The following is a 20,968-nucleotide window of genomic DNA, read 5'->3' as shown; positions in this document are numbered from 1 at the left end:
CGCCTTCTTTAGCAACAAGGGAAAAAAAGGGGAAAAAAGTTGGGTCTCTCTTCCTCCCCCTCCTTTAAAAAATATTCCTTGTATGTTCTGTGCCACAAAAGGTTGCTGGCCGATCGCAGATTTCACAAGTACCAAACTCACCGTGATGCGTGGAATATTTTTCTTCCCCTGATAAGACATCTCTCTCCTGGGAAAAAATTAATTTCAAGAGGGCAGCTTTAAAACAAAAATTGCCCGGAAAGAGACTTGGTATTTTTTGCAGGATTGAAAAATGTGCAGCCGCTTAGCTGGTCTTGCTGATAGAAATTTTCAGGAATGTTAAGGGATAAATGCAATCCTCTGTCTCCCTTTCTTCCTCTCCTCCAACACTGCCTCAGCTAGGGTGGAAAAAAAGAAAGAGAGGGAGAGAGAGACAGAGAGACAGAAAGAGAGAGAGAGACAGAGCAGTAGGGAAGGGGGTGGAAATAAACTACAGCAATAAAAGCCTCGGTTCAAGTCCGTCACCGCGGCGCATGCGCCGCCAGCCACTCCCTTTCCTCTCAGGCCAAACCCGTCCGCTTCGAGATAGACGAGTCCTGATTGGCCACAATCGTGGGATATGCAAATGATGCAGGCGGGGAGGGGTGCGGCGCGAGAGCGCGAATTGCTGCAGTGTGCGGCCGAGGGCGGCGGTCGGTGCGTGCGCCCGAGCGGGGAGCGCGCCTTTCGCGCCCTTTCTTTGCACTGGTGCATCGGCCACCCGGGCTGGCAGCGGCCCAAAATGCAGCATCAGCAACGCAGGGACAGCAGAGGGGTGGTCATTACGGGCAGGGAGAACGGCGCCCCCGCGACGGTGGGCTTCGCTGCGGCCTGGGCGGCGGGCTTCGGTGCAGCCTAGGCGGCACGCACCCGCTCGCGCGCGCCCCGCTGGATGCTCGCCCGCGCGCCAATCCGCGGAGGCCGCCGCTGCAGCCCGCGTGGGGTGACTGCGCCGAGCCAATAGCTTTGCTGGCGGCGAGCGCGCGACTGCACGGCCGGCCGGCGCCGCGCCGCCCGGGAGGGGCGCCCAAGTACTCCTCCCGCCGCCGTCGCCTTTCGCGAAGGCTCGCTCGGCCTCCGCCCAGGAGTCGAAGGGGGAATTTAGATGGCCGTGAGCGGAGGGAAAGGGAGCGGGGCGGGGAGTCTCCGCGCGGCGCCGCGCCGGCCACGCCGGCCACGCCCAGCCCCGGAGAGGGGCCGCTGGCCGCGGGCCTGCGGGCGGCCGGCGCCGGGCTGGGCTCCCCTGGGATGGAGGAGCGCGGGCCCGAGGTGAGGCAGCAAACAGGAAGTGGAGCCGGAGGCCGGGCTTCGGGCATCAGTGGCCTGGCAGCTAGCTGGAAAGGAAAGTCCGAAGCCCTCACTGCTCTGAGTAGGGAAGGAAGGCAGCCGGGGAAGACTGTAGCCCACTGCTGGGGATGGAAACCCCGCCCTGAAACGTCCTTTTGTGCCTTGGGGTCGCAAGGAACTTGGGGGCAGGGAGGGAAGCAGCAGCCGCCTGTTGAGACCAAAAAAGGCCCAGTCTAGGGCTCGGGTCTCCTCTTTAAGTCACGCTCACCTACACCCATTTGGGGGTATGGTGGAGAGAGTGCATTTCGCTGCTGCCTGCAGTTTTGTCGAGGAGAAACTGTTGGGATTGCAGCGCCCTAGGAACCCAAAGGATTTGCATTGCTATAGGCGGGCCCCTACTTCACATATTGAGGCCAAAAGCCGGGAGATGAACTGGAGAAGCAGGAGGAATGAAAAAAAGGCGAGGTTATATCCTAATAAGCAAAGGATCCTGAGTCATGGAGAGAACCTCCCAGAATCTGAGTTTAAAACACAGGGGGGACTTGACTCCCCAGCCAGAGATCCTATCACACTTACAGCAGCTTTTAAGGCCTCTCGAGCTAGCAACTGAGCAGGCTGGGACCCCTTGGCTCTGTCCAAGTCCTGCTCTGATGCTCTTACTTCAGAATCCCTGTAGAAGGAAAAAGCTGGACCAGTTGAGCCCGAGCAATCTACCAAAGGTCATCTCTTTGGAAAGCTGCCCAGCCAGGTACAATGACAAACATCTGGGCTGGCCCACAGCGTTGGGCTTCTCTGTTTGAGATCAAACAATAGATAGAATCCCTACATAATCTAGGCTTTCAGGCAACCATGAAAAAAAGAAAATCTATTTGCCTCACACCTGATCAGCAAAGATTAGCCAGATAAATGCAAAATAATCCTGAGGCTACTATGGGCCCATGTTTCAAAGTCTTTGTGCATCTGGCCACTTTGGATGGTTATTTGTCCAGAAGGTGTAAAATGCACCCTTTCATTCCTATTCCTGTAAATTCTGAAGTCCCAGAAAGGGACTGTGAGGCATGCAGCAAGCTTCCCGGCTGGTTATTTCATTCCAGTTCCAATTAGCTATGCATCTTAAAAATTAAAAGGGAGCACTTCCCCCTCCAACTACGTGATGTGCTAAGAGCCAAGTGAGTTGAAGTCAGCAAGTATTGGTGTCACCCTAAAAGGGTCAAAGTCACAAGTCTGAGAAAGCATAGAATGTACCCTCCTACCTGAGAAAACCCACTGTAGGTTCCAACTAGCAGTGGCAGGGGAGAGGGCAGCAGGGGGACGAGTGTCCTATTAAATCATAAGGAAAATATACTACTTGGCAAACAAATAATGAGTCAAATTAATTTAAAACAAAATAACCTCTAATTACATTATTTGTTTATATTCTTGTTCTGTCTTCCTGCTCCTGAATTGCTTGATCATAACAGCTTTAACTCTACCTTGTTATTTATCCGTTTGCCCTTGACTATTTTGCTCCCAGGAGCTTTTCTGTCCATCTTACTTGTATCAGTCTTATTTCTATACCCATTCATATGAGGTTCCTAGTCCATGATCACTGACATTACCACTCATAAATATCTAAAGATGTAAGGCGTAAATTGATTTGTCTGTTCTGAGTAGAGCCTAAGAGTATTTAGCACATAGAAGATTCCAAATAGTTTTAACTGACCAAGGAAGAGAACTGTCAGCAATCTGCATTTTTTAGCATACTTATCAGTCAATGCAATGCAGAAAAGCAAAGGACGCGGGGGAGACTTTTCCACCCACTCTGCATTGATTGACTTGTTAATATACAGTATTTTCACACTGTCTTTAGACAAACACTCAATGACAATTGCCTGTAAAGTTAAAAATCATTGTCCCTGAACCATATGTATGAACCGATTCTCAGGCATTGATTTTTCTGAATTTTTTAAAAATTAAAGCATCAGGGCTTCCCTGGTGGCGCAGTGGTTGAGAGTCCGCCTGCCGATGCAGGGGACACGGGTTCGTGCCCCGGTCTGGGAGGATCCCACATGCCGCGGAGCGGCTTGGCCCATGAGCCATGGCCATTGAGCCTGCGTGTCCGGAGCCTGTGCTCCGCAACGGGAGAGGCCACAACAGTGAGAGGCCCACATACCGCAAAAAAAAAAAAAAAAAAAAAAAAAAAAAAAAAAAATTAAAGCATCATAAGCTGGCCTAGTCCACATTCATGACCCCTTCCCAGAGCCCCTGCCTCTCCACTTCCCATACTCCTCCCCCAGCATCCAGAAAGAACAAGAAGTGATGAACAATGGGTTCATGAAATGGCTCTATCCTGGGCATCCTGGTGATCTGGAGGAAGGGAGAACTTGCCTTGTGATCCATGAGCAGCAGGGGTGAGTTCTACACCGGTGCTGCACCAGACCCACCACAGTCTCTCTGGAGCCTCATCTCCCACCTCTCAGCACCCACGACCCCACACCCAGGCTCAGGGGGGTGCATGCAGACACACATCAACACACGCACTGCCCTCCGGACCACGTGCCTTCTCAAATCCAGGCCCGGGGATGCTACTCCCTTTTCCTGCGCCCTCAACACTTCCTTTAAGCGCAAGTTGAGGGACTCCCCTGTTGGTCCGGTGGTTAAGACTCTGTGCTTCCGTTGCAGGAGGCGTGGGTTCAATTCCTGGTCGGGGAACTAAGATCCCACAGGCTGCACGGCACGGCCAAAACAATAAATAAATAGATAAGAGTGAGCTTAAATGTCACCTCCTCACCGGGCGCATCTGCACCCATCCACCCCCCAAAGCATTGAGCACAGCCTCCTGTATTCACCTCTGCTGTAACACGCATCCTGTTGCATCGTAATTACTCGTCCATTTCTTCTATCAGAGCATGACTCCCAGAAGCTAAGAGCCTTGTATTCCTCTTTTTCCAGTGACCAGCACACTGCCTGATCCGTGGCGGGACCCTCAACATTGGTACATAAACAAATGCTGTAACTGCTATTACAAGAAAAAAGACTCACATCCCTACGGAGGTGAGTTTGGTTGTCCGCAACATCCCCAGCTCAGGCCTTTCTTTTAGCCCTGCCACCTTGCTGGGGCTTCCTTCCTGGCCAGCCCACTCCTGTCCTCTGAAACTGCATGAGGACCTTGCTAGAATGCAGCGTATTATTCCTCGCACAGGTGTAGCTACCTGAATCTTAAGCTACGCCTCCGCTAAACAGAACTGCCACGTACCACCAAGACTGAGAAAGCACGGGGAGAGAGCATCGAATCCTAAAACAACTCCAGCATCAGACGAGGCGTCTCTAGTCATTTTTTCTCAGCATCAGTTTCCTCAATCATTCTTTTCTCCACCCTCCCGTTATTCCCTGCACGTGCCCATATTATGCCATTTTATCGTATTACTCCATCAACACACTACTACCCTCACCTATAGCCAGGTGAGCAGGGTTTTCCTTCCATGTAAAGTTTGAGTTCGTGGAGTCTAGGAACTCTCAAAAGTCTTATTCATCGGGCTTCCCTGGTGGCGCGGTGGTTGGGAGTCCGCCTGCCGATTCAGGGGACGCGGGTTCGTGCCCCGGTCCGGGAGGATCCCACGTGCCGCGGAGCGGCTGTGCCCGTGAGCCATGGCCGCTGAGCCTGCGCGTCCAGAGCCTGTGCTCCGCAACGGGAGAGGCCACAGCAACGAGAGGCCCGCGTACGGCAAAAAAAAAAAAAAAAGTGTTACTCATCTCTTATGCTAATATGGGGCCCCACAGCGTAGGGGCTCAAGAAGGATGGAGTGCCTGGAGTGATGACGTCCAATCAGGATTTTTGAGGTGTTGCCATGCTACCACCTGCCAGGAACTGCGGGCGGGAGGTGAGGTACTGTCACTCAGGCGCTCCGGGGTGACCGGGCTGCTTTCGGTTCCTCAGCACCCTCAGCAGCAGTCCCGGACCAGCCCTGCCACTGCCCTCGGTTTCTTCTTCCCCCTTTGGGGAGCAGGGGTAACCATTTCTGCTTCTGTGGCCCCCTGGGCCTCTGTGGAAGTGGAACCTAGAGGATGTCACCGAGCAGGGAAAGTCCAAATTATAAATTGCTGGCAAAGAAGAGGAGATTTCAAGTCCCCACTTTGCTGCAGTACAGACGCCAAGGGCTGTGGCCTCAACTGCAGCCTGCTGCAGAAGGTAAAATTAATGAGGTGGTAAAGAGAAAGGACTGGAATTCTGCTTTGCCAAAAACTAAGGGCATCGACTAGGACACCAAGCGGGAAGTGATGCCTGCTTCTCTGCAGCTGGAATCAGGCCATGACGGTCCTTTGTTTTGTGCATGGAACTCTGAAGGAGCGGTCTGCAGAAAGACAGCCGAGGACCAACAGATCCAAGCCTGCCCACTGCCTTTTCCAGGGGGTGCATCCTTTACCGGGGCGGGGACAGAGTGGGGGCAGATGAGCGTCGGGAGTGACTGGCCCTCTGAGCCAAATGCTGATTTTTTTTTTTTTTTTTTTTTTGCGGTACGCGGGCCTCTCACCATTGCGGCCCCTCCCGTTGCGGAGCACAGGCTCCGGACGTGCAGGCTCAGCGGCCATGGCTCACGAGCCCAGCCGCTCCGCGGCATGTGGGATCCTCCCGGACCGGGGCACGAACCCGTGTCCCCTGCATCGGCAGGCGGACTCTCAACCACTGCGCCCCCAGGGAAGCCCCAGATGCTGATTTTGCTGGAACTGGAAGTTGGGGCTCTGAAGCGTCCTGATGAAGTCCTTACTGCACGAAGAAGCAAGTTTCATCGTCCAAATCTTGTCCGACATCAGGGCACAGAAGCGTACACTTCACAGAATCTAGTAGACGTTGGCTTTCTCCTCTTATCTCCAGTTGGCACACAATCCTCCCAAATGACCCCTGCCTTATCTGTCTCGCACGGCACCCTCTCTGGGACTACAGATTTTCCCTGGGCTCTTTCGGTCAGAGCCGAGACAGACAGCATCTCGCTCTGGCCATCGTGCCTCAAGCTCGCCCTCTGGTGGCAAATGAGGAGAGTGGTTCTGGTCCCCTTGGTCCTTGTCTGGTGTGACGGATGATGACTCAGGACTAGGAAAGGGTCTTGGAGACACTTATTCCAGTGTTCCTGGGTCTTAATCACCTGGGGTGATTTTGCCTCTGTGTCAGAATCATCCAGGACCCCAGCTCAGACCTGCTGATTAGAATCTCCAGAGATAAGGCCCAAGAATGTTTTTATTTATTCATTTATTTTGGGCTGCATTGGGTCTTTGTTGTGGTGCACGGGCTTCTCATTGCGGTGGCTTCTCTTGTTGCAGAGCACAGGCTCTAGGTACGCGAGCTTCAGCAGTTGTGGCGCACAGGCTTAGTTGCTCTGTGGTATGTGGGATCTTCCCAGACCAGGGATCGAACCCATGTCCCCTGCATTGGCAGGCGGATTCTTAACCACTGTGCCATCAGGGAAGTCCCCCAAGAATGTTTTTAAACTAGTCTAACCCTGGCCTGTAGACCACCCCTACCCTCCTTTTACAGAAGAGGAAGCTGGGAGAATATGAACTAAATGCAGGTCTCACTCCCTTCCCGGGACTTCCCCCTCCTCAAAGTACATCGATGGTCCTGCTCTTTCCCCAGTGCATCTTATGAAAGCATCTTATGAAAGAGCATCTTATGAAAGAATGAATAATATCATCATCACTATCTTTCTACTTATCTGTCTTCACTGTTATGTAGTCAGCAAGGAGGAAATTGACATTCATTGAGCACCTACCATAGTCTAGGTACAGCACTGGTTGCTTTAAATACATCTTATTCAATCCTCCCCAAAATCTTACTAGATAAGTCTCCATATCCTTATTTTCTAGACAGGAGAGTAAAGCTCAAAGAAACCTCTCTTTCAAGAGCAAGAGCAGGATTCTAATCCAGGTCTGTGTGGTGAGCCCAAGCCCAAGGGGCTAGTTCTTTGAATGATTAAAATACTTGTTTAGCAGACACCAGGACCCACCATGAAAGAGGTGGGTGTAGGTGGTCTGCAGTATCATTCTTTTTTATTATTATTATTTATTTATTTTATTTATTTATTTTCTTTCTTTTTTTTTTTTTTTTTTTTGGCTGCATCGGGTCTTAGTTGCAGGATCTTCGTTGAGGCATGCGGGATCTTTCTTTGAGGCGCAGGCTCTTCGTTGTGGCACACAGGCTTCTCTCTAGTTGTGGTGCCAGGGCTTCTCTCTAGTTGTGGTGTGCGGTTTTCCTCTCTCTAGTGGTGCGCAGGCTGCAGGGCGCGTGGGCTCTGTAGTTTGCGGCACGCGGGCTCTCGAGTTGAGGGACGCAGGCTCAGTAATTGTGGCGCGTGGGCTTAGTTGCCCTGTGGCACATGGGGTCTTAGTTCCCCGACCAGGGCTTGAACTCGCGTCCCCTGCATTGGAAGGCGGATTCTTTACCACTGGACCACCAGGGAAGTCCCTGTGGTCTCTTTTTTCACCCCATTTGCTGCCACTCTAGGCGCCGAGAAATCAGGACCCGTGTGCATTACTTAGACACTTCCCCGGTCCCCGGATTAATTCTCCATCTCTTTCTTTCCGCATCATTCAACGGGATTCAGTTTCTCTCAGTGGCCCAACTTTCCTCTCATTGGAAACATGATAGATTAACATGTGACTGACAGGGGAAGAGCTTGATTGGCTGCTTCCATAAATAAAATGCAAACTCTCACTGCCACCTTCTCCTCCCCAGACTCTTCCTGGGCTCCCTCCCCTGCCCCACTCTGCAGCCCCCTGGTTTCCCTCTGTTTCCTCTTCTCCTATTCGTGGCAGGGCCGGCTCCTCCTCACTCTTCAATACCCTCTTCAGGGTGCTCCTCGCTGCCCAGCCTGTCTGAAGTCAGCCCACATAGTCGCCACTCTTCCCTATCTCAGCAGCATCTCAGCAGCAGTGATCACACGTTGGAAGTATTTTGGTGTATTCGTTTACTTGGGGAATTTCGCTTCTCCCTCTCAACTGCAAACTCCCTAAGTGACCTTGCCCTGCACCCCACCCAGGACAGACCTCACGACACTCAATAAACACAAGGTGAATGAGCAAACCGATGGCGCGGCCTTCCTAACGACCCCGTGCAGGCATCCTCCTGCCACCCGGCCCCGCTGAGCCAGCCCACAGCCTAGGTGAGCACCTCTGCCTCCCTGCTGTAAACCCCAGGTTTTTAAAATGCCAGATATCAAGAATTCGCCTCATTGGGTTGAGTCCTGTGGGCTGGGTTCCAGTTATCCACGGCAGAGCGAGCAGATTCCCTTCCCACTAGGATCCCTCCTCCAAAAGCGTCCTAACGCTCAGCCCCACCTGCAGGCCAGTCTTGGGCACTGCAGTCACGTTCCTCTTGCCAAGCCCACACCTCAGGCTTGGACTCACCCACACCCAGAAAATACAGCGGATCCCCGTAGTCAGTCTGGGCCCTCGTTGATTCAGAAGCTGCGTCAGTTCCAAAAAGGGCCGAGAAAAAGGATGAACTCTGTTCCCAGGGAATGTAAATAATATTCCAGGAGTTTACGTCTCTTAAAAGAATCCAGCCATGTTCCAATACTGAGAACTACTCACTGATTCAAAAACACTCCATGCCTCTTGACTATTTTTTCAAGCAGGTTCCCTAGAGACCTCTTTGGGGCGATTTATGAGCTCAGTCTGTGAATTCTTGGAAGTAGTCCCGTTGGATATTGTAAAGGTTTCAAGAAACGCGGCATTTCCCCTTAATCAGATCGGTCTGCCATCCCCCCTTCTTCCTTCCTCTCTGTCCAGCCCACCCAATGTTTGTTTTCAAGTTAGCCAGACATTATTATCCACTGTGGACCAGCCCAAGGAGACCGAAGGGAAATTGGGAGGTGAGCTCACAAGCTCCCTACGCACGGCCCCTCCTTGCATTACGACGAAGTGCTGTGCACAGCGAGGCCATCGGGCAACGCACGGGTGCTTGACCGGCTCCAGAAAAGCGTGCCCCTCCGCCTTAGGCCTGGGCTGGGGGCTCTGTGCCCCCAGAGTGTCACCCATCCAAAGACTGAGCACCATCCAACTTCTGAGCACATCCAGCCTCCCTCCAGAAACAGAATGAGACCTCACTAGACACAAGCAGATAAGGAAGTCAGAGAAGGATAAACAGCCAATGGAAGCTGGGCTCTGAGAAGACTCTCCATTGAGGGCCTTGAGAGCAGATTCTACACCCACGGGCAACACTGACTTCGTGTGGGCACTGCAGTCCAACTGTGGGAGGAACTGGAGTGCCTGCACTGGTCCACCCGGCTCAGGAGTTCCCCTCTGTTCCTCGGGAATTGAGAAATGGAGTTAAATTAGTAAAATGACCACTTTAAAGTGACTGGGCTGAAAGAGGAAGAAAGTAATCCTGGTGGCCTAAGAGGCTAAGGGGGAGGTGGTGCCCTTCCTCCCCCCTTCTCTCTCCTCTCCATCCCAGGCCACTGCCTTCGTCTGAGGTGTCACCATCTCTCACAGGCCTAATTAACTGGGACCCTGCTTCTGGGTCTTATCCTGTCCTGAAGTCAGAGTACTTTTTCAAATGCGCACATCTGGCCATGTTACTCTTCTGCTTACAATGCTAGAATGGCTCTGCAATACCTGTGTGCTAAAGTCCAAAATCCTTGGCACCGTATCCAGGCTTTGTGAATAACCCAACCTCTGCCTGCTTCTCTTGCCTTCTCTTGCCTTCCTGAGCTCTCTCTGCTGTCCTAGCTCACACCCCGCGCTCTAACCACACCAAACTCTTTGCTTTCCGTGAAGGTGTTGCGCCATTTGTAGCCTCTGTGTCTGTACCCACATCTCTATCTCCCCCAACACACCCATCCCCTCTCTGACTCCTGTACCTCCTCTGTGCAGCCATTCCTGAGCCCTCCAGTAGAGCGGACCACTCTCTCTGTTATGCACCTTTGGGCCCTGTGCAGACTTCTAACAAAGCACCTGAAACAGTTTCCTGCACCTATTTCTTTAAACCTTATCTCCTTCTCCTAGAAAATAAGCTTTTTGAGGGCAGAGATGACACTTTCTTTTTTGCAGCACCCACTGTAGTGCCTTGCAGACAATAAGCACACAACAAATTCCGAAAGAATGGATGGGTGGGTAGATGAGTGGATGATGGATGGATGGATGGATGATGGATGATGGATGGATGGACTGGTGGGTAAAGGGTGGATAAATGAATAAATGAATAAGCTCCCTGAACAAATGTCCCAGTTATAAAATACAGTTACACTGGAACTTGAGTCTAAAATGACCTTCTAAGGCACAAAATTCATAACCAGGCTCTGTCCTAGGCCCCATCCATTTAGGGAAAGCTCCCAGGAGGACCGACGGGCACTCAGGACAACTGTTCTCTCCTAGTAGAAGAGGCTGTGGACTTGTCACTAAGGCCTGGGTGCCCTAACTTGCTACCAGTGCCACCTTATATTCATAGATGGATTAGGTCTTCTCTGGGAGACACTCTCCATGTTGCAGAAACTTCTAGAATCTGTGGATGTATCTCCAGACACTTCTCCTTAATGGATATGGGACAGAATAGCTTGAACAAAGGATTTCTTTATAGCACTGGAATCCTCCAGTGTGACAAATATCCTTCTTGGTTGGCATGTGGGAAGTTCAGATAGGCAAAGGCAGGACGATCAAGGTCACCTTGTGAAATGTTCTTTCAATCCAGTATTGGGATATATGTTCTTTATCCTGCCTCCTCCCATTTTTTTTTCTTTCCTCTTTTTCTCTAAATCAAATCATTTGGCCATTTTGCCTACAGAACCAAAAGTGGTCATGATCTGGTGGGCGATCGAGGTTATCATCAGAACTGCAGGGGTCTGAATCCTAAACTCATGACCCCTGGGGAGCCATTGGTTTGAGCCCTTCCCTTTCATCCCCCTTTGGGGTCAAGGCTAGAGCTGAGAGACACAGTGCAGATCAGGTCCTGAGTCCTCATCTGCTGGGGAGGCCCGATCTGGGCATTCATATGGTGACCTCAAAAGCAGAATGATGGAGAAGAGTACATCAAGGCCATTGTCATTTCTCCTAGCAAAGATGCAGCAAAATATGTTGTCAGGCTGCAAAGTCATAATGAAAAACACAGCATGCACTATCAGGACACATGGCCATTGCCAGCTTAAGCCACCCTCTCTGCCTATGCATATCCACAGCTGATTGGCCAAAATGCAGCTGGCTTACATCTCTGTTTCAGCCTACCTAGGTTAATACTCAGCAGCGGTTCCTACCGGGACAACCCGGGAAGTGTTCCACACCTACTTGTGAAGGTTAATTTGGTCCTCTGAATGACAGCGATGAGCCGGACAGCTGGCCCCGATCCAACTCATCCTCTGCATCACCATGAACAATAGGGAAGTGACTTAGCCTCTCTGTGCCTTTGGACCTTCCACAACTCAGACAGCAACACCTGACTGAATGCCTGACTCTCCCTTCCCCGACCAGGGCAGGGTCCTTCTGACAGCTTCCTCCAGGCCTGTTTAAATTGCAACGTCATGCAGCTCTCCTGTGGCAATTGTGTCTGCCCACACCAGTCTGAGTCCAACCAGCGAATTCATGGCTGAGAGAGATGCTGCCATTTGGAACATGACAGGCTGTGGTTCCCATCAAAGCATGAAGATATAGTGGTTCCAGGTGATTTCAGGCTGCACCCCAGCCTGGTGAGGTCCAGGGGCTGGGATGATCGGTATGGGAGGACCTCCTGAAAAATGGCGGACCTCCCCTGGAATAGCTGCCTGCTACCTACCAGCTGGTACTCCTCAGAACCCTAGTCTCAGATCCCATCCCAGGGCTCTACTTAACGGATGAACCACTGGCCTTTGCATCCTAGAGATTCCCCTCCAAATGCCACCACTGCCACCCATTTTGCCTGAAAAGTGACTACAGGTAGCCTAGTCATTTGACGGATGGTACCTGCCCAACTAAGCACCAGTGCCAACCTCTGTTAAAGAGTCAACCTTCCATATTCATCCTGGTGCAGACCACAGCCCCTTCCCACTGGTGGAACCAAGAGTTCTGCCTCAAGGGTATTAAGATAAAACTCCTCCTCACGCAGGGGCTGGATCTCTTACACTCAGGGTAGAGTGGCTAGAAACGGGGTGGAGAGGTGGGATTTTCCATCCATCTGACACTGTCAAGTCCCCATAACTCACCAAAGTTACAGCCCTGAGAAGCATGAGACAATATGAAACTGCATGAATCATTCCTCTGACCCACATCCTGGTTATATGACAACACCTAACAAATCAGCGAAGATAAAACATAGCCGTATGTCTACGTCTCAGAAAGGGAACCACTGCTGACACGACATCGCCTTTCATGCCCCTTCCATCTAGAGCACTGTGCTTTGTAAAAGAACTTTCTGTAATGAGAGAAGGTTCTATACCTACTCTGTCCAACACAGCAGCCACTAGCCGCCGCCCATGCCTAAGGGTGCAGTAGGAATGTGGTTAGTGCGACTGAGAAACTGAATTTTAAATTTTACTTCATTTAAGTTAAATTTCAATTCAAATAGCCTCTTGTGCTTATGGCTATTGCACTGGGCAGCACAGATGTGGAGACCAGGGCTTATACCTGGCCTTAATTGACACAGAATACGCCACAAGTTGCAGATTGGTGGCCCAAGGGCTAGATCAGCCCAGAGACACATCTCGTTGGACTACGCAGTGATTTTAATTGATTTTGAATTTGTAGCCAACATTTAAAAATTAGGACACTTTGTATGAAAAAGCCACACTTCTACCTTCAGAAGCTCTAGGCAACTCTAGTGTCTGTCCCCAGGTGACACAGGTGGCTGGAGCAGGGTAGCGGCTGCCCTGGAGGGGGCCCTGTGTTCTGTGCAATTCGCCACACCCCCTCCATTTCCCTCACACTGAGGCTGAGTTCCAGCTACTGTCCCTCATGTACCGCGAGACCCCCCTCATTCACATTGCACATCTACCTACCTGGATCCAGGTAAATTTTGCTCTAGCCAGCCACAGACCTCTGGCAACTGTTTGAACAGTTTTCCCTCTGTCTGTGACTTTGATGAGCCTTTAATAAGTAGAAGGAGAAAAATAACTTATGAAACAGCTACTCATCACCAAGAAATTGTCACCTACATTATCCATTTACCACTGTGAAATCAGTGCTATTGCTCCCATTTTACAGATGAAGAGACCAAGGCTGGAAGAAGTTAAATATATAAGTTAAATGACTGGGTCAAGGTCAGACAGCTAGAAAGTAACATACCCAGCATTCAAATCCAGATAAATCTGACTCCTTTGAACACCATCTGTCCACCCCACAATGTCATTTCCAGACCATCACTCTCCCATCACGTTGCAAAAGCCCCACCCCAGTGCACCCAGTGCCCTGTGCATCTCTGTTTCCAGACCTCTCTCCACATTCACTCAGGATGTAAACCACTGGATCGGTCTTTCTCTCTGTGGCACTGCAATGTGTCAGAGGCTGCCAGCTGTTGAGGAAATCCATGTTCCTTCTCCTTCTAAGACAGTGGTCCCCAACTTTTTTGGCACCAGGGACCGGTTTCCTGGAAGACAATTTTTCCACGGAACAGGGGTGGCAGGTGGGGGGATGGCTTTGGGATGATTCAAGCACATTACATTTATTGTGCACTTTATTTCTATTATTATTACATTGTAATATATAATGAAATAATTATACAACTCACCATAATGCAGAATCAGTGGGAGCCCTGAGCTTGTCTTTACCTGCCACTCAGTGAGAGGGTGTTGATATGAGTCTGCAAGCAATTGATTTATTATGGTCTCTGTGCAGGCAAACCTCTCTGATGGTAATCTGCACTTGCAGCCACTCCCCAGCTCTAGCATCACCGACTCATCTCCATCTCAGATCATCGGGCATTAAAGTCTCATAAGGAGCGTGCAACCTAGATCCCTCGCATGCGCAGTTCACGGTAGGGTTCGCGCTTCTGTGAGAATCTAATGCCGTCGCTGATCTGTTAGGAAGCGGGGCTCAGGCGGTAATGCGGGAGATGGGGAGTGGCTGTAAATACAGATGAAGCTTCGCTCGCTTGCCCACAGCTCACCTCCTGCTGTGTGGACCGGTACTGGCCCGTGGACCGGTACTGGCCCATGGCCTGGGGGTTGGGGACCCCTGTTCTAGGACACACACCTGGACTACATTTCCCAGCATCCTCAGCAACTAGATATGACAAGAGTTTCTAGCCAACTGAACGTGGTTGGCTGACAACTATGGTTGTCTCTTGGGGGCCCTGAGATACAGAGAACTCCCTCTATGCTCCTGCAAGCTCTTTCCTCCTAGCTGACTGTGATGATGGTCCCCCAGACAACCTTGGGAGCTATGTGTTCTAGGTGGTAGAGCCATCAGCAGCCCAAGTCTCCCAATTCACTGCATGCAGCAGGAACCCTGTGTCCATCCTTGCCTGCGGATCAAGAACACACACCTTGAACTATTACATGATACAGAAATAAACTCCTCTTGTGCTTGAGCCATTATATGTATTGGAGTCTATTTGTTATAGCAGCAATATTCTTTCTATCCCAACTCCTATCATAATCCTATTTGGATTTAAAACTTGTGTGAAACACACACACACACACACACACACACATACCCATCAGTTCATGCACCTTCTTGATCCCAGCAACCTTGGCTTGCCCTTATCTTTAGCCATTGCCTCTCAGGGCTACATGAGCCCTCATCCCCACCACAACATCAATAGTTGAATCACCTTCTTCCTTCCAAGCTGGACTCCATGGTCCATCACCTGAACAGCTCTTGGCAGCAGCATCCTTTTATTCCTCTTACCCTGCAAACTTCCTATCCTGGAGCAACCCTAAAAGTCACTATTCCTGCACCGACGCAGTGGAAGGAAGGCAGAGAAAACTCCCACTGCCTTAAAGATTGGGACAGATAATCCCAGAAGAGCCCTCACTTGCACCTGTCCTTGCCTTGGTCACCCCCTCACGCGTCTCAGCAGCTGTCATGACCTTTACCATCTTCTCGGGCCACACTCAAACCTGCCCTCGTGGAACTCACAGTCCAGCTGGCAAGGCAGATGCCAAACAAAGAATTACAAATGGAATGAGTATTCCTAGGACAGAATCGTGCACGCCCATCTTTTCCACTTCCCCATGGTCTCACTGGAAGAGGTCAGCCTGTTCCAGGGTTTTTCCTGAATCCATGCTGTCTCCCTCCCTCCTGGATCTCAATCTCTTTCTCTCTACTGTTCACTCTCTTCAGCTTGGAAACATCTTGCATCCTTTCGTGACACCCCCCCACACCCTTTGCTCTGTGTTCCTCATCAGCTATTGCCTTGGCATTGATCTCCCCTCACTGTTAAGGGGCATGGTCACCATTTCCTCAACTTCAACTCCCATTTGCTTCTCAGCCACTATAATGTGGCTTCTTCCCCTGATTCCATTGAAAGAGCTCTGGCAACAAGCCCCCTCCTTGATCAACTGAAGGAACATTTTGCAGTCTTCATCTAAATTAGCTTCCCTGTGGTACTTAATATTATTGCCTCTACCATTTTTCTTCAAATTCCCCTCCCTTCTTTCCTTGACATCTTTCTTCTGGCTCTCTTTATGGCCTTTCTTTCTAAATGTTCATTGTGGGTTCCTCTTACGCCATCCTAAATACCAATGATCCTTGATGGTATCTCCTGAGCCTCTTTCTCTGCCATGGTTTCAATAACCACTTAAATGTTTGTGACTTCCAAATCTTCACTTCTGACCCCTCCCAGCCTTCATTCATTCATTCAACAAGGGTATATTAAGTGCCTCCTATGTGCCAAAAGATACAGTAATGAAAAAAAGTATTCCTCTACTTACGGAAGTTACATTCTATAAACAGGTAAAGAAACAAATACGCAAGAAAACTACAGATTGTGGTAAGTGCTATCAATGAAGTAAACAGAGGGTAGAAAGATGGAGAGGCCCTTTAGATACAGTGGTCTAGGAAGGTCTTTCTGGGGAGTTGACACCTGAGTGGAGATTTAGTCACAAAGGCAAAAATCAGGTCTTTGCCTCTGCAGGGAAAATTCTGGACTTAGCCTCAGGCAGCAGAGGTTGGAACAGACTCCACAGGCAGAAGTCAGAATGTGGTGCCTGGGAACTGAATTGAGGGCTTCATCTCTGGCAGCAAAGCTTCAGACTTGTTCTGTGAATCGATAGTGAAGACTTAGTCCATCTCTGGACTAAGATAAGAAGAGAGTTCACATCAGAGAGAACAAAAAGATGGAAAAGCTCTGAGGTTAGGATTAGGCGGTATGTTTTTAGAACAGAAAGGAGTCTGGTCTGACTGGAGAACTGTGAGCAAGAAAGACAGACATGAGTGTGGCAGTATAAAAACAAACATTTCCACAATTCTTCAACATTCTCCTCTTATGGGTGGTGTCTGTGTGCCCTCCCCTTGAATCTGGGTGGGATTGTGACTGCTATGACCAACAAGTATGTGAGAAGAGATGCTATTTGCCTTCCAAGTATAGCTCATCATATACCATGTCCTGAGTTCTGAGCCACCATGTAAGAAACCCACTACCCTGTGGCCACAATGACGTAAAAAAGCTCAAGCCATGGAGAGGCCAACACAGGAATTTCAATGGACAGTCCCTGCTGAGCGTGGCTTTTCTGCCGTCTTTGCCAAGGTGCCAGACACATGAATGCAGAAGTCTCCAGATGCTGCTATCCCCTTGTTCAAGTCACCCAAAGCCATTCAAGTTTCCCCAAATGAATCCCCAGACATTGTAGAGCAGAAACAATATATTCTTGCTCTATTGTATCCAAATTTCTGACCCAAAGAATCCATGAGCATAATAAAACTAATGTTGGGGAATTCCCTGGAAGTCTAGTGGTTAGAACTCTGTGCTTTCACTGCCGAGGGCACAAATTCAGTCCCTGGTCGGGGTACAAAGATCCCACAAGCTGCGCAGTGAAGCCAAAAACAAAAAACAAAAAAACAAAAACAATTGCTATTGTTGGGTTTTGCCACTCCATTTTGGGGTAGTTTGTTACACATCAATATCTATCTACCTTGTACAACTGAAGTTAAATCAATAGGTAGGGGCCACATATAGAGAACTTTCTAGACCATAGAAATAAATTTGGATTTTATTCTATGTTTGTAAGGAAACCATTGAAAGGTCTTAGGGAGCAACAAAATCTGATTCATACTTTCTGTATTATTCTAGCTTCAGAGATGAAAGGATTGTTGGGAGGCAATCCATAAGAAGGGGAGAGTTCATCGTAGCTGAGACTAGGGTGGGGCAGGTAGCACTGAGAGAAATGGACATACATGTCATTGACTTTGGAGGTAATATTAACAGTTACCACTTTTTCAGTAATTACTGAGCCAGGCATTGTTCTGAGTACTTTACATGTATTAGCTCAGGTTAATCCTCATAATACTTATAGTTAATACTCACAAAACCCCTGTGAAGTAGGGTGGAAACAGAGAGAGATTAAGGAACTTTCTCCAGGACACAAAACCGGTAAGTGGCAGAGCCAGAAATCTAGCATCTGCTGTCTGGCCAGAGTCTGATGACTTACCTCCTCTTACCCACTCTTGTTGCTACTGTCAGCAGGAATCACCCACAGATTGGATAGGAGTTAAGGGCAAGGAAAATATCATGTGGGAATTCCCTAGTGGTCCGGTGGTTAAGACTCTCTGCTTTCACTGCTGAGGGCCTGGGTTCGATCCCTGGTCAGGGAAATAAGGTCCCACAAGCTGCACGGCCAAAAAAAGGGGGAAAAAAAATATAGAGATATAGATATAGATATATCTCAAATGTGAACCCTAGATCTGAGGCCTGATTCTAGGTGAATGGTGGTCCTGTTGATTGATATCAGGAAGACCACGGGAGAAACAGGGTGACATGGGGGTGAGAATGTGGGAGCTGGTCAAGATTTCTATTTTGGGGGGGAGGAAGATTTCCATTTGAGGCATGGTCATTTGAGATGTGTTTAAGACATCCAAGTGAAAATAAAGCATTCAGGTGAGAAGTCAGGGCTTATGATTTTAATTTAGGAGCCATTAGTCATGGATGCTAATTGCTACATTTTGAATGTTTTGTCCTCTCAAAATTCATGTATTAAAACCTAATCCCTAAGGTGATGATATTAGGAGGTGAGGCCTTTGGGAGGTTATTACATCATGAGAGCCTCCCTGAATGGGATTAGTGCCCTTATAAAGAGGCCTCAGAGAGATCCCTCGTCCTTCTAGCCTGTGAGGACACAGCAAGAAGACGGCTGCCTATGAACCAGGAAGCAGGTTCTCACCAGACACCACATGGAACCTGCCGCATCTTGATCTTGGACTTCCCAGCCTCCAGGACTGTAAGAAATAAGTTTCGGTTGTTTATAAGCCACCCAGTCTATGGTATCCTGTCATAGCAGCCTGAATGGACCAAGACAGTAATTAAAGCCAGAGGACACCATGAGACCACCTGGGGAGAAGGTGAGGTTGATGGGAAGAAGAGGGGCCGGTTCTGCTATTTCTAATTCAATTAAAAAAAAATCTGCCGGTGAGAACGAAAAAGGAGTGGCCAGAGAGAATCAGAAGGACGTGGTGAAATGGGTACCAAGGAGGAAAGCCCTTCAGGAAAGCGGGAGTGGTGGATTAAGGCTGCGAGACAGTGACAGTCTACGGGCATGTCACCTCAGACACGCTTAGTGACAAACTCCTGGATGGGCCTTTCTCTTCTCATTTGCACGCCTTGCTTCTTTGAAGGTTACCGTGGGCAGGCAGAGAGTTAAATAATTGATGCGACAGCTATGGGACTATATAAGGTGTGCTAATTACCACGGACAACTGCTCTCTCCTCTCCTCTGTGAGACCCTAGTTCAAATTCAAATTCCTCTTTAGACCTGGAGGCCCCATGAAAACTCATCATATAATTAATGGAATTTCTTTCCTTTCTGGTGAGAAATAAGTGCGATCAGCAGATTGTAAACTCTGTCAATTATACTTAGGTGGATCACCCTGAGGTCCACATGCATATTTACATATACAAAAATGAACGCAAAACAGATCAAAGACCTAAATGGAAGAGATAAAACTATAAAACTCTAAGAAGAAAACATAGGGGTAGATCTTTGTGCCCTCAGATTAGGAAATTGGTTTCTTAGACATGACACCAAAAGCTCAAGCAACAAAAGAAAAGATAGATAAATCAGACTTCATCAAAATTTAAAACTTTTATGCATCAAAGGACACCATCCAGAAACTGAAAAGACAACCCACAGAATGGGAGAAAATATTTGCAAATCATGTATCTGATAAATAGCTAGTATCCAGAATATATAAAAAACTCCTAAACTCAACAACAAAAAGACAACCTGGTTAAAAAATAGACAAAGGACTTAAATAGATACTTCTCCAAAGAAGATATACCAATGGCCAATAAGCACATGGAAAGATGGTCAACATCATTAGTCATTAGGGAAACACAAATCAAAAGCATGATGAGATACCACTTCAAATCCAGCAGGATAGCTATAATCAAAACCACTAAAAAAAGTGTTATCAAGGACGTGTAAAAACTGGAACCCCTCATATACTGCTGGTGGGATTGTAAAATGGTGCAGTCACTGTGGAAAACAGTTTGGCAGGTCCTTAAAAAGTTAAATATAGAGTCACCATATGACCAGGAATTCAACTGTTAGATATATATTTAAGAGAACTGAAAACATATGTCCATACAAAAACTTATACATGAATATTCATAGCAGCATTTTTCATAATAGCCAAAAAATGAAAACAATCCAAATTCCTGTCAACTGATGAAAAAGTACTATATCCATATAATGAACTATCATTCAGCCCCCAAAAAAGGGAGTGAAGTACTAATACACATTACATGTGGATGAACTTTGAAAATATTATGCAAGTTCCGGCTGCTATACCAAAATGCCATAGACTGGGTGGCTTAAGCATCATTCATTTCTCACAGTTCTGGAGCCCAAGATCAGGATGTCAGCATGGTCGGGTTTCGGTGAGAGTTCTCTTCCTGGTTTACAGATAGCAATCTACTCATCGTACCCTCACATGGCAAAGAGAGAGAGAGAGAAAGAGAGAGGACTAGCTCTCCTTCTCTTTTTAGAGGGGCACTAATCCCATCATGGGAGCTCCACCTTCATAATCTAATTACCTCTCAAAGGCTCCACCTCCTAATACCATTCCAGTAGGGATTAGGAATTCAACATATGAATTTTGAATGGACACAAACATGCAGTCCATAAAACCAAGGGAAGGAAGCCAGTCACAAAGGGCCATACATTGTATGATTCCATTTATATGAAAGGTCCAGAATAGGTAAATCAATAGAGACAGAAAGCAAATTCATGGTTTCCAGGGGCTGGGGGTGGAAGAAATAGAGAGTAACTACTTAATGGGTGTCTCTGGGGAATGATAAAAATGTTGTGAAGGTAGATGGTTGCACAATTTGTGAATAAACTTAAACCACTGAACTGCATTCTTTAAAGGGGTAAAACTTTTATGGTATGTGAATTATATCTCAATAAAAAATGCTTTTTCCAAAACTCACTCCTCTCCTGAAGTCCACTCTGACCCCATATGCCCTTGGAAGACATCTTTCCCTCCCCTTTTATCTAAAAATTGAGCCCACCAGGGACAAATTCCCTCAAGTGCCTCTCTTCACCTTCAGCCTTATCCCTGGGGGTTCACATAG

At 48.6% G+C, this 20,968-nt stretch overlaps 1 protein-coding gene across 2 annotated transcripts in view; it reads right to left on the bottom strand.

Moving 5' to 3' along the window:
• DPYSL2 (dihydropyrimidinase like 2) overlaps positions 1-20,968 on the bottom strand; it is a gene marked incomplete at both ends in the record, with an annotated part of 116,490 nt that overhangs the window by 73,462 nt on the left and 22,060 nt on the right. The window contains one exon of one of the 2 annotated variants that reach the window (XM_079706426.1): positions 142-206. The exons of the other annotated variant lie outside the window; for it this stretch is intronic. Within the exon in view, the coding sequence (XP_079562552.1) occupies positions 142-180 (39 nt within the window). Of the gene's footprint in view, positions 1-141; positions 207-20,968 lie in introns of those variants that run through there. 2 annotated transcript variants of the gene reach the window in all.

This window comes from Hyperoodon ampullatus (assembly GCF_949752795.1).
Source record: "Hyperoodon ampullatus genome assembly, chromosome: 6".
Taxonomy (NCBI): domain Eukaryota; kingdom Metazoa; phylum Chordata; class Mammalia; order Artiodactyla; family Ziphiidae; genus Hyperoodon; species Hyperoodon ampullatus.
Note: the sequence above shows the minus strand (reverse complement) of the source record. Positions and strands in the feature narration are given on the sequence as shown.